Source organism: Triticum urartu, chromosome 6 (genome assembly GCF_003073215.2).
Source record: "Triticum urartu cultivar G1812 chromosome 6, Tu2.1, whole genome shotgun sequence".
Classification (NCBI taxonomy): Eukaryota; Viridiplantae; Streptophyta; class Magnoliopsida; order Poales; family Poaceae; genus Triticum; species Triticum urartu.
This window is the reverse complement of record NC_053027.1, coordinates 531,414,674-531,428,687: the sequence shown is the minus strand read 5'-3', so window position 1 is coordinate 531,428,687 and position 14,014 is coordinate 531,414,674. Positions and strand designations below refer to the sequence as shown.

Below are 14,014 nucleotides of genomic sequence, written 5' to 3'. Positions count from 1 at the left end.
AAGTTACTAAATCAGAACAATTAACTTCGTTGGATGTGAATCAAACGTTTCAGGGAACAATAGACTGAAACAAAGAAAATATTCAGGCACCTGAGCCATAGGTGCTCCCAAACAAGATAGCTATGAAATGAAGAAGAGGATACTGTTTTACTTCCTCCGTTTGTAAATATAAGTCTTCTTTTACGGATTTTAATATGAACTACATACGCAGCAAAATGAATGAATCTACACTCTAAACTACGTTCATGTACATCCGTATGTAGTTCAATATTGGAATCTCTAAAAATACTTATATTTAAAACGGAGGGGGTTATAAAACAGGAGAAGAAGATACTTCTCTGTTAGAAAGAAACTAGCAAGTGTTTCATAACTTCGATCAGCAGCTGCACCAAAAGAGCAAGAACCATGAAGAAAAAAGTACGGATGGAAATCACAGGAAACACTACCCAAAATGCCAAACATAATCGATCGACATATATCTTTGATTCTGATAATTCAACAGTATGATCAAGTTTCACAGCATATAGCATGCAGGTTCCCTTCCCTTGCCATGTTTTCTTCTTAAGAAGAGTATAAAGAGAAAATGAGAGAGAATTCGCAAAAAGATAGGCTAAATTTGACGATAGTTCTAGCAAAACTGAAGCTCGGATCCTGTAAACAGGACGGAAATAGTCTGCCAAAATGGAAATCTGACGAAACTCCTATGGCGGTAGCTTCCATCGATCTCTTCTCTCCCTTGATGATTCAGTTCAGTGCGCTTGCGCGGGTGTTGGAGCTCCCGAGCCCGAGGGTGAGGTCCAGCTCAGGCTCATCCGAGGCGCACACCTCGTGGATGCGCTCCCCCTCCCACGCATTCACCGACACCGGCCTCCCGCCGCTCCCGAACTCGAAGTCATCCTCCGCGCGGGCCCCCATTTGGACATCGCCATGGACCGCCAGCGCCACCGGCGAGCACGTCCCGCTCTGACACGGGGTGCGCATCCTCGAAGAGCTCGCGGTGGCCGCCGCCATCTCCCCGGAGACTCGGAAGGGGTTCGAAGGAGCCATGAGGCTGTAGGTCGGAGACGACGGGCCGGCCGACGATATCTGGAAGCCGGAGAGCCAGGCGGCCGGGTCTGGACCGACGCCCTGGCCTCCGCGGGGGCTCGACGGCGTGGAGTTGGGGAGAGAGGCGTAATCATCGTAGCCGCTGCCGCCGGCGCCGACCCATGGAGGCTGGACCTGGGCACTCGGATACTCGCCCCATCCCGCGTTGAGGCAGGGCATGCGCCGCGGCGAGCCCGACGGCGGGGTCACCGGCGCGCTGATGGAGCCACCGCTGAAGTAGTACGAGTGGGGCGAGTATCGCGGGAACTTGGAAGAGGACGCGAACCCGGAGCCGGAGGAGAGGTTCTTGAGCCAAGGGATGAGGGAACCGCCCTCGTAGCAGCTGCCGCGGCCGCCGCCGAGCGTGGTATGCGAGGACGTGCCGGAGGTCGGGAAGGAGGCCCGCGGGCTCACCTGGTGCGACGAGCACGGGCTTGGGGAGCCCGACCGGACCATCGGGTTGGTACCTTCTGCTGTTACAGGCTTGGAACCCTGAAAAATGAATAAGTCAGTATGACAATTGTGTGTGTATTTTTTTTACATCTCATTTGTGTGGGATTACAATTGTGTTACCGAAAGACAAATGCATATTTACCGCGACAAGATAATTGACTCTGAAAGTCGGGATTAGATGTAGATACAAGCCCAGTCTATGTTACTACATGCATGTTACCGAAGGAGAACAATATTGGCACGTGCCAAGGAAGATTCATTTATCTTCATTGAACACCTTTATAGTACAGCCGTCACAATGCCAAATGCTGGCGGTGACACACTTCCATAAAGGCTGATTGCACGAGAAAAGGAAAAAAAAAAAAGAGCATGCTCATCTCTAGAATGTCATTTTTGTATTGCAAAGCGGTCTTCTGAAATCAAAGCCGTGCCTTCTTTGACAGTCTTAGCTCCTTTGATGAAAATATTCGATCATGCACTGCACCTGCATATATATGACCGTCTTTTCTCTCGCATGAACTCTTCCATCCAAGCACGGCTACTTAAATTTTCAACTACTTCCTCTATAAAAAATATAAGAGTCTAGGGGGGAGTACTTGCTAAAGCATGGCTTTGCAAGATTGTGGCAAATGTTTGGACGGCGAACAGATTCGATGCATAGCATAGATGCTAACTGAAAAAAGGAAAGGAGCTAGGAGCTTTGGTACATTACACCCTTACTTGCCTAAAAAGACAAGAGAAAGAAAAGAAACAGAGACCAAGAAGAAAAGCAAAATCCCGCCACTTCCTCACATTTTTGGGAAAAAAAAAGTTACAAATCACGGGAAATATGATTTAGCGGCGGGTTCTCTCCGCAGCTATAGCAGTCGTATAGCGGGCAATCGCGGCTATAGCGGAAACTTTTCCGGTCAGGAGAGAGGATTTCTGTAGATTATTGCTGAACTTTAGACCATTCAGCGTGATATTCGGAGCATTTCGCGGTTGTGGTCATAGCATTGCGCGGAGGCTCCCAACAACTATAGCGGGCTATAGAGGAAACTTTTCTGGTCAGGAAAGAGGATTTCTGTACGTTATTGCTGAACTTTGGATCGTTCAGCGGGATATTCGGAGCATTTCGCGGCGGTGGCCATAGCATTACGCGGAGGCTGCCAACAACTATAGCGAGGCTATAGCGGCAGTATCGCGGAAGATTTAACTTCATCATGAAGAGAAAGCACAAAACTTTACAGACCTCCTCACTTAATAAGGGGAAAGAACCAATACGCATTGCTGCAATCCTATAGCTTTTGCTTGGAAACAGGCACACAAACAAAAACTTACGTAATGATGTGCGTGTGGTTCCCCTTTGCCTTGTCCCACATGCACATCGGCAGCTCATTCCACGGTCATCCGCACCATGAAGGAACCATGCATTGAAGAGAGAATTTCAACAAGAAAAGGAAATCAAAGCAAACCATAGCAAAACCAGCTGAGAGGAGCAGAAATCTACGGCTCAATCCATCCATCCTAAAAAGGAAGAAATCACTCGATCCGGAAGGAATTAATCGCTGAACCGAGAAAAGAAAGAGCTCAACCAAACGAGACGGGATCAGATCGCTCCACAGCTCGGCAAGAATTAATGCACGTACGCATGCACGCGCGTGCAGCCGCGCGCACGAACGCATGCATGAAGCAAAACGGCGTCGAGACGGCAGAGGAGAGGAAGGAGAAGGTGGATGAGTTTGCACGGAGGGAGGGACAGGGACGGGACGGACCTTGCGGTAGGTGGTGCCGTCGGGCTCGACGGTCCAGCCGGCCTCGTCGCAGAGCGCCTTGAGCACCTCGTTGTTGTCGCAGTGCTTGGGGAGCGCGTAGCCGCCGCGGGCGCGCAGCCCGTGGAAGATGTTGGCGGCCACCGCGCGCCGGCGCCGCTCGCGCCGCCGGTTGTTCTCCCGCTCCCTCCACGTCGGCACCCTCGACGCCATCCCCCTCTCCTTTCTCTCTCTCTCTCTCCTCCCGTCAAGAGTCCGGAGCAGGAGCTCGCGAGGTGGTGTGGTGGACTGGAGGAGGACGCGCCCGCCGCTCTGCTTAAAAAGCGGCACTGCGAACGCCCCTGGTGGCGATTTTACCTCCCTGCCCTGGAAGGCCGTCCCGTGTCCAGTAGAGGGATGAGGGGCAGAGTTGGTATCTTGCGCGGTAGTAATTGGCCGAGTTAAAGCGATCCGCGTATGGAAGGCGGTCATGGCCGATCGCCCCGGGCACGTGCGCTGCAGCTGGGAGGAGGATGGTGGGCCCGTGGTATCAGTGGGAGTGGATCGCGTAGAAGATTTATTTTGCTAATGGGCTGGCCATCTGTCTCGCTGTAATGCGCTCGGATCCTGTGCTTCGCTCCGGTTTTGTGAAGATGTTAGATTCTTCATTCACATTGGTTTGTGAAGCTTCCGGAGGATTTTCATCACTTTTTAATCTTTGAATTTTATGTTTTATCTTTTTTCTTGAAAATTTCATGAATAAATTTAAAATTTACGATTTTTATAAAATAGTAACCAACTTCTAAACCCATGATTTTTTCAATTTCGTGAAATTTTCCAAGTTCATGAACTATTTTAAATATGTGAATATGTTTAAAATTAGTGAACCTTGTCAAATTAATGTAATTTTTTGAATTTGCAATTGTTTTTAATTCACGAAAAATTTGGAATTCATGATTTTTTTAATTCGTGAATATTTCTTGAATTCATGAACTTTTTTCAATCAACGATTTGTTTTTTGAATTGATTAGCTTTTATTGAATTTGTAATTTTTTCAAGTTCATGATATTTTTACAAATTTCATGAACTTTTTAAAATTCCACGAATAATTTTCAAATTGATGAAATTTTTCCAAAAAAATGATCATTTTTTTGCCATGTTTTGAAAGACAAAATAATGTCACGTTTCAATAGAAAAATGCCATGCTACCTATAATAAAAATGCACATGGCAAGTTTAGAATAAGTTCCCTCTGAAAAATAGTGATTTTGTTCTTTCAAAGATGAAAAAGATGAGGATTTTCATTTTTTTAATAAAAACAAATTTGAAAGAACTTGTAAAGTATATATAGCAACTTTTACTACATTGTTCACATCCTCTGTGCCACTTGATGCTACTTCTTGTGGTGGAGAATAAAAATATGACGTTCGCCAGGGAGTTGGGCACAACGAACTAATAGAAAATCCTGACGTGGCATCATCCTTGCGCCGCAATCCACGCTAGATGATCAAATGGCATCCAACGCGTCCGCTGGTCAAAAAACTGTGCATATAAAGCTTACCTCTAATTTAGTACTTGTTGTTCGGTTGAGGTATGATTTAATTTTACAGTGTGCATCCTTGATGTCGTGTTGTTGCGGAATTCGGATGTAGGAGTAATTGATATCCTTTTAATCAATAATGCTAAACATATAAAGGGTTACACGGAATTACACGCTGACTAGGATTCTTTCTTTCTGACTAACCTCTCCCCCTTGATTTTCACGAGGGTGGCCCCCCCCCCCCCCCCCGCCCCCTTAATCTCCAATCAAAACCCACTTGCCTGTAGAACACCTGTAAACACAAAGTGTTTATTACCGGTTCCGGTATGTACATGTGGTTCTCTCACTAATAGCATGTTGCCAGCTCAAAAGGTGTACATTTGTATTCCCCTCTTTGCTATATTTACGTCACCATATTTCATCAGACCGGACCCACCATGCGCATGCAAAGGACGCATGCATGGTCCAGCTTCTCTCTTTTTACTACTTAGGGTACAGACTATGACATGCATGTCTCTGACATTATCTCTCCTATCTCCATCTCTAAATCCATCACTTTTAATTCCCTTTTCACTCCTGGAGCCAACACCTTTAGAACAAGATCAATCTTGAATACATTCGAACAAGTCTAAATTTCAACGTTTGAAATGCGTGAAATCAGCTTCCTGAAAATAGTGGAATATGTTCTTTGAATTGGGTGAAACCAATTTTTTAAAATGAGTGAAATATGTTTTTCATACACATGAGACATTTTTTGTGTGAAACTTGTTATTTCGGAATTTTGAAACTAGCCATGTAAAACATGTGAAACTAATTATTTAAAACCTTTTTTATAAATGAGTGAAATCTGTTTTTCATACACATGACACATGTTTTGGTGTGAAATATGTGAAAATTGTTATTTCAGATTTTTGAAACTAGTGATGTAAAACATGTGAAACAAATTATTTAAAACCTTTTTTATAAATGAGTGAAATATGTTTTACGAAACAAGTGAAATTGTTTTTTGAATTGAGTTAAATCAATTTTTGAAATATTTGAAATCATTTTTTTTGCTTTGAGTAAAATCAATTTCTAAACAAGTGAACTCAGTATTTTGTGCTGAGTGAAATCCATTTTGAACTGAAATATGATGATGAGTGAAATCTGTTTTCTCAACTTAGTGAAATTATTTTTCTGAAATGAGTGAGATCAGTTTTTTTAGATGAGTGAAATCATTTTTTTAACACAGTGAAATGAGTCAAATCAGTTTTACGAAATTAGTGTATCCAGTTCTTTGAAACGAATGAAATATGTGTTTTCGAATATGTGAAATCGATGTTTAAATTGAGTTAAAAAATTCACACAAGCTTAATCTATTTTCTGAAATGAGTGAAATTGTTTTTGTAAATGAGTGAAATATGTGTTTCGGAATAAGTGAGATGAGTGTTTCAAAATGAGTGAATTTAGTTTTTGGAAGTGAGTGAAATCACCTTTTAGAAATGAGCACAACCAGTTATTTGAAATGACTTAAATATGTGTTTTGATACGAGTGAAATCAGTGTTTTAAAATGAATAAAATTATTTTCCAAATTGAGTTAAATCTATTTTAGAATGAGTTAAATCTGTATTTTTGAATGACTCAAATTTGTTCTCTTAATTGTGAAATCAGTTTTTTAAACAAAGTAAAACGAGTTTTTTGAAATGAGTTAAATCCATTTTTTTAAATGCCAAAGCGAATGAAACGGTAAAATTCAAACTACGCTAAAATATATTGAATATTGGTCTTGTTTTAAAGATCTTGTCTTTAGGAATTCAAATATATAAAAATATGTAAAAATAAAACATTTATGTAAAATATATCAATCATTTAATAGCTAACAAGAAAGTAAAGTGTTAGTACCATAGGTTGATTGGTCTGGGAGCACACATGCATGACTAAATGAAAAGGTTGTGAGGGCATTGTTCACGTATTGGTGAGGTGGTGTCCGACTAGTATAGAGATGTATTTCAGCCCACAAAAAGATTTCTCAGTTTATTAGTCGATGTTGACATGGACGACGGATGCTTCACCAGTACATACCGGTTCTGCTAAATTTACTTATTCGCACCTGTAAATCTATGTATGTGTACCATTACTCTGCTCTGAATGCACTCTTTATCAAAGAATATGAGTATAACTAGTTGTGCAATCAGTTTAAGGACACACATGCTCCACATTTTTTTGTTGCCAAAAGACAAAATGGAGGCTTCGTGCGTTCCTACAGGGAACGAGCCAACAACAATTTTGAAGGAGGTATGATCAGCACAATATCGAAAATAACAGTATCTTCAGTTTTTTTTTTGAGACAATAACAGTATCTTAAGTAACACGCGAGTCTCGCTCTCCGCTCCTGGCAATAAAATACTTCGGAGCCCACGAGCTACCTCGTGCAGAGATCAAAATCATTCATATCCCGGGAATGATTTGGATCGGCAACCACTCCCCCCGCGTGCTGCCGCGGTGGCCTACTTATTCGTGCTCCCCGTCCCGGCCACTACCACACCTCAACCCGCTCACCGCGTACACCTCTTGCAGCGACAATGGAGCTCAGTCTCAGACCCCTCGCTGCCATGTGCATCCTGCTCGCCACCGTCGTCGCCGCGCCGGCGGCGACCACGGAGGTGGAGGTGGAGATCGAGACGACGGACGCCCAGTCCTCCTACATCGTGCACGTCGCGGCCGGGCACGCGCCACGGCTGCCGCGCCGCGGCCTGCTGACCACCCGTGCGTACGGCTCTTTCTTGCGCGACCACATCCCCGTCGAGCTCTCCACCCCGGCGCCGAGGGTGCTCTACTCCTACTCGCACGCTGCCACGGGCTTCGCTGCGCGCCTCACCGCGCGCCAGGCCGCGCGACTCGCGTCCTCAGGCTCCGTGCTCGCCGTCGTGCCCGACGTGATGCAGGAGCTGCACACCACCCTGACGCCGTCCTTCCTCGGCCTCTCGCCGACTTCTGGGCTGCTCCCGGCGTCCAACGGCGCCACGGACGTCGTCATCGCGGTCATCGACACCGGCGTGTACCCGGAAGGCCGCGCGTCCTTCGCCGCCGACCCGTCGCTCCCGCCGCCGCCCAGCAAGTTCCGTGGCGGGTGCGTCTCGGGACCGTCGTTCAACGGCTCCGCGCTCTGCAACAACAAACTCGTCGGCGCCAAGTTCTTCCATAGCGGGCTGGAGGCTGCACGCGGCCGTGCGCTCGCCGAGGACTTGGAGTCACCGCTCGACACCAACGGCCATGGCACCCACACCGCCTCCACCGCCGCCGGCTCTGCTGTTGCGGACGCCGCCTTCTTCGACTACGCCAGAGGAAATGCCGTCGGCATGGCCCCGGGCGCGCGCATTGCCGTCTACAAGGCGTGCTGGGAGGAAGGGTGCGCGAGCTCTGACATCCTCGCCGCGTTTGATGAGGCCATCGCGGACGGTGTAGACGTTATCTCTGTCTCCCTCGGCGCCGTAGGCAACGCCCCGGAATTTTATGACGACACGACCGCCGTGGGCGCGTTCCGCGCGGTCAGCAAGGGCATCGTCGTCTCCGCCTCCGCGGGAAACTCTGGTCCCGGAGATTCCACCGCATGCAACATAGCGCCATGGTTCTTGACGGTCGGCGCGTCCACACTCAACCGCCAATTCCCGGCCGACGTCATCCTCGGCAACGGCGAGACATTCACGGGAACTTCTCTCTACGCCGGGGAGCCGCTCGGTGCGAGCAAGATACCATTGGTCTACGGAGGAGACGTGGGCTCGAATGTGTGCGAAGAAGGGAAGCTCAACGCCACCATGGTAGCCGGGAAGATCGTCTTGTGCGATCCCGGCGTGAACGCCCGTTCAGCGAAACCATATGCTGTCAAGCTCGCCGGTGGCGCCGGAGCAATCCTCGCTAGCGCCGAAGTATACGGCGAGCAAGCCATCAGCAGCCCCCATATCCACCCCGCCACGGCCATCCCATTTGCCGCCGCCGAAAAGATCAGGAAGTACATAAGCGCGCAAACATCCCCTACCGCGACGATCGTGTTCCGGGGCACCGTGGTCGGCCCGACGCCTCCTTCTCCTAGAATGGCGGCCTTCTCGAGCCGCGGCCCGAACTTCCGTGCGCCGGAAATCTTCAAGCCAGACGTGACCGCACCCGGCGTGGACATCCTCGCCGCTTGGACAGGCGCCAACTCACCCACGGAGCTCGACGGCGACACGAGGCGGGTGCAGTACAACATCATATCGGGCACGTCCATGTCATGCCCGCACGTGAGCGGCATCGCCGCGCTGCTTCGACAGAAGAGGCCGGAGTGGAGCCCCGCCACGATCAAGTCCGCCCTGATGACCACCGCGTACAACGTGGACAACGCCGGCGGCGTCATCGGTGACATGTCCACCGGTGAACCGTCCACACCGTTCGCGCGCGGGGCCGGACATATCGACCCCAACCGCGCCGTCGACCCAGGGCTCGTGTATGACACCGGCGCGGAGGACTACATCACCTTCCTGTGCGCACTGGGCTACACGGCGGAGCAGGTCGCCGTGTTCGGCTCGTCCACCAACTGCTCGACGCACGCGGGATCCTCGGTGGGCGACCACAACTATCCGGCCTTCTCGGTGGTGTTCACCACGAACAAACTGGCGGTCGTCAGGCAGCGCCGCATGGTGCGCAACGTCGGCGGCGATGCCAGGGCCACGTACAGGGCCAAGGTGACTGCCCCGGACGGCGTGCGCGTCACGGTGATCCCCCGGACGCTGCGATTCACCGCGACACAGAAGACGCGGGAGTACGTGGTCACCTTTGCACAGCGAATCTTCGGGAGCGTCACGAAGAATCACACGTTTGGGTCGATCGAGTGGAGCGACCGCAAGCACACGGTGACGAGCCCCATCGCCATTACCTGGCCAGCGAGCCAGGTTGCGGAGATGTGAATGTGATTGGCGTCGGGCAGGTACTACAGTGCATTATGCATCGATGTTTCTCATGTATGTATCTATGGAAAATAACTTTTGCTTCAACCATTACTCGCTTGCGCTTTTTTTATGGTAATACGCGTCTCATTCTATTATAAAGATCGAAGTATAAATCACATAAAGACCGATATGACAAAAATAAAAAGACAGCAGAACATCTCTGAGCTTAAGACCAAACCCCGTCACCTGTCTCCGACACCACCACAGCAGCCACCAAAGAAAAAAAAAATGATGGATCACCTCCTCACCTGAACTCAACGTGGCTCCATCGCTGATATGCAGCTTTGCAGACCTCCAAAGTGACGCACCAAAAGTGAAGCCATTGCCATTGAACGAAGAAAAAAAAGAACGAATAACACCGGGGCAACAACCCCCGACACGCCTGTTAAGGCATATCTCTCTCGATGTAGTTTTGGTGATTGATGACAACATGTTTGCGGACTAACCGTGTGCTTTGAGCCTTTCAGAGATTCATCCTTTGGCACGAGACGATTTCTTTCCCCTCGGAGTGTTTTTCAAGACGGTGTAGCTCTTTCGTTTCTTGTTTGGTGGACTAGTTTCGTAGGAGTCACCGTTCTATCAAGAGGGGGTCCGCTTTGGTAATGCTTGGGTGGAATCAACACGTACACATCCTTCTCTCACCCTCTGAGCCTTTCCGCTTCAACTAGAGAGCTCGTTCCCCTTGCAGTTGTGCTGATTTGTGTCCGAGCGGTAGTACCGCGGTACCCAGCGGTAGTACCGCTTGTGGTTCTCAGCCGCAGTACCACTGCGGTACCGGGCTACTACCGCGTCGACTCGAGGGGGTCACCTCTCGTGTCGGGTTGAGCGGCACTTTGCAGCGGTAGTAGAAGCGGCAGTACCGCTCGAGGGCGGTAGTACCGCCCTACCACCGCGGCAGTACCGCGCTGGGCACGTTTCCTGCTCTCTCTTCGAGCCCTCCCAGGCTGGGCGGTAGTACCACAAGGGGGAGCAGTAGTACCGTTGGGTCCAGCGATAGTACCGCTGCCACCTGCGGTAGTACCGCCCTGTGCGGGGCTGTTTTGGGGGTTAACGGTTGGATGGGATCCCCTTCTATAAAAGAGGGTCCTCTTCTTCTTCGTTGACTTACCTCTTCCCCCAAAAGTTCATTAATGCTCTAAGCTCCATTTTCGCCCGATCTCTCTCCCTAGCCAATCAAACTTGTTGATTTGCTCGGGATTGGTTGAGAAGGCCCCGATCTACACTTCCACCAAGAGAAATTTGATTCCCCCACCAATCCCTAGCGGATCTTGTTACTCTTGAGTGTTTGAGCACCCTAGACGGTTGAGGTCACCATAGAGCCATAGTCCATTGTGGTGGAGCTTCGTGGTGTTGTTGGGAACCTCCGATTAAGTTGTGGAGATTGCCCCAACCTTGTTTGTAAAGGTCTGATCGCCGCCTCCAAGGGCACCAATAGTGGAATCACGACATCTCGCATTGTGTGAGGGCGTGAGGAGAATACAGTGGCCCTAGTGGCTTCTTGGGGAGCATTGTGCCTCCACACCGCTCCAACGGAGACGTACTTTCCTTCAAAAGAAAGGAACTTCAGTAACACATCCTCGTCTTCACCGGCTCCACTCTTGGTTATCTCGTACCTTTACTTGTGCAAGCTTATTAGTGTTACTTCTCTTGCTTGCTTGTGTGCTTGTTGTTGTTGCATCATATAGGTTGCTCACCTAGTTGCACATCTACACAACCTACTTTGATGCAAAGTTTAATTTGGTAAAGAAAGGCTAAAAAATGTTAGTTGCCTATTCACCCCCCTCTAGTCAACCATATCGATCCTTTCAATTGGTATCAGAGCCTCGTCTCTTTACTAAGGACTTTGTCGTTCGAAGAGTATGGTTGACACCGTAGACGGTGTGGAGGAGCACTCCGGTGTGAACCGATCTCGTCTACGGGTGATGGGGGAACCTTGGTCTCCCGTGAGGAATTCAATGTAGCCTTGGAGACAATGAAAACCTCAATGACGACCGAGGTTGAAAGCATGTTTACTAAATTCATTGAAGGGTTTAAACTATCCACCGCACCGTTGAAAGTGGGTGATCCCACTAACAAGGTGACGTATGCTAACTCCGACAAGGGGGAAGCTAGTAGTGAAAAGGCTCCTTCTTCTAGTGGTAAAAATGGCACCGACATCTTTGCCCATGTGGAACCACCACTTGTTTTTGGTTGACCGATTCATTCCACTCATTTGAATCATGCCGGTCCTCCCCCTAAGATTGTGAAAAATGAGGATTTTGATTCTTGGGTTTATCGCTTTAAGCGTCATTTAAATCATGTGAATACTAATTTTTGGAGAATCATTGAAGAAGGTTTCTATTCGCATGACCCAAGCAACTTCACTCCTCGAGAAGCCGCGGATAATCAATTCAATGAGAATGCTCTCTTCATCATCCAAGATGCAATTCTACCCGAAGATCTACCTCATCTTCGGCCCTTCGCCTTGGCCAAAGATGCATGGCTTTGTGTTGTCTCTCTCTACCGGGGAAGCGCAAGCATTCAACGCTCCAACTATGAAGTAGTGCAAGATGAAGGCGATGAGTTTGCTATGAAAGAAGATGAAGAACCTCGTGAGCTTTATCAGAGAGTAACCAAACTCGCGGTCTCACTCCAAGATCATGGGAGCAAGGACACGGATGACATTTGGATCAAGCGCAAATTCCTCAAGGCAATGATGCCTTACCACAAGGCCACGTCCTCCGTCATTCGTCAAAGGCCGGACTTCCACACCTTGACCTCAAGTGAAGTGTTGGATGAGTTTTTGGCTATGAACATCTTGGAAAATATCACCGACAATGCGGTGCTTCGCTCTCAAAGGGCAAAGAAGCCCAACCTTGCATTGAAGGTCAATGTTTGTGTTGAAGAAGAAGAAGAAGAAGAGGAAAGCAACCCCAAAGATACAAAGTATGCCTATCATGAACACATGGCACTTGCTTCAAGGCAATTTTGGAGCAAGAATAACTCAAGGCCAAACTTCAACAAGAGCAACTCAAGTGGCACGAAGAGCAAGCAACGTGTGAGGACTTGCTACAATTGTGGCAATGTGAGCCATTTTGTTGCGGAGTGTCCTGTATGAGAAGAGGGAAGACAATGGTGGCAAGCTCATCCGAAAGGACAAAGCCAAGTCTTTCCCCAACAAGAGCAACTTCACCAAGAAGACCCTCACAAGGCGTTGGTGGTTCAAGAAGAGTACCATGAGGATGGATGATGATGAAGATGGTGAGTCGGTTGCCATGGCCTCCGTTGCCATTGCAAAAACTCCACGAGTGTCTCTCTTTCGACTCACCCAATGAGAACATCACCGCCAAGTGCCTCATGGCTAAAGCCACCAACAAGGTAACCCCCAACATCAAAACTACCATCATTAATAATCCTTCCTTGATGGATTGCATTGATGAATATGAGGGATCTAATGTGGAGGAAAATGAGTTTGAGTCCTTTATGGGTAAACTCAAGGGTAAATCCAAGAAGCATTTTGTTGCTCTCTTGGAACAACTTGGTGAAGCCAATGACATGATCGAGGCTCACGAAGATACTATCTCCAAGATGGAGGGGCATAGTCGTGACTATGCCGATGAGATTTGGATCTTTCCAATGCTCTTGAGGAAGAGCGTGTCTTCGTTTGGCTCTTGAGGAGTCACACAACGTTGATCACGCTAAGTTAAAGAAAGATTTTGATCATGCTCTTGTTGTCTCTCGTGTGCTAAACTCCGAGAAGGCCAAGCTTGGGGTTGATCTTGCTAGACTCAAAGAGGAGTTTGATCTACTTGACAAGGCTCACAAGGTCTTGAAGGGTGCTCATGCTAGCCTCAAAGAGTCTCATGATCAACTTCAAGTAAAGCTAACCAAGGAGAAAGCCACTTTTCCTCGTATGATGTTAATTGATAATGCAAATGCTACTAACCCATGTTGTGAGCATGTGCATCTTGTTGAGGAGAACACTAAGCTAAAGGTGCAACTTGAGAAAGGTCTTGTGTCTTGCATACAAGGCGAGAAGAACCTCAACGACCTTTTGACCAACCAAAAGGGAGTTGTGGCCAAGGAAGGGATTGGGTACGTGCCCAAGTCCAAGAACAAGAAGAAGAATGACAAGGCCAAACGACCTCCTCCTCTCAAGCAAACCTTTGTGAAGGAGGGAGAGGGTGCTACTAAGGAGAAGGAGAAGAACTCATGAGGGGTGTGATGCCAAGAAGGGCAACGCTTCTTCCACAAGCCGGCGACTT

General features: G+C 48.3%; 2 protein-coding genes across 2 annotated transcripts; one reads left to right on the top strand and one right to left on the bottom strand.

Moving 5' to 3' along the window:
• Positions 1–493: 493 nt before the first annotated feature.
• On the bottom strand, positions 494–3,565 carry LOC125514931 (protein BZR1 homolog 3-like). The gene is made up of 2 exons (XM_048680305.1): positions 3,294–3,565; positions 494–1,578 (listed from the first exon to the last, which is right to left on the bottom strand). The coding sequence occupies exons 1-2, from the start codon at positions 3,501–3,503 to the stop codon at positions 745–747; spliced, it is 1,044 nt and encodes a 347-aa protein (XP_048536262.1). The 5' UTR covers positions 3,504–3,565; the 3' UTR covers positions 494–744.
• A 3,745-nt stretch (positions 3,566–7,310) lies between these two features.
• Positions 7,311–9,818, top strand: LOC125514930 (subtilisin-like protease SBT1.4). The gene has a single exon (XM_048680304.1). It carries the CDS (start codon positions 7,371–7,373, stop codon positions 9,726–9,728), a length of 2,358 nt encoding a protein of 785 aa, XP_048536261.1. The 5' UTR covers positions 7,311–7,370; the 3' UTR covers positions 9,729–9,818.
• Positions 9,819–14,014: the final 4,196 nt, after the last annotated feature.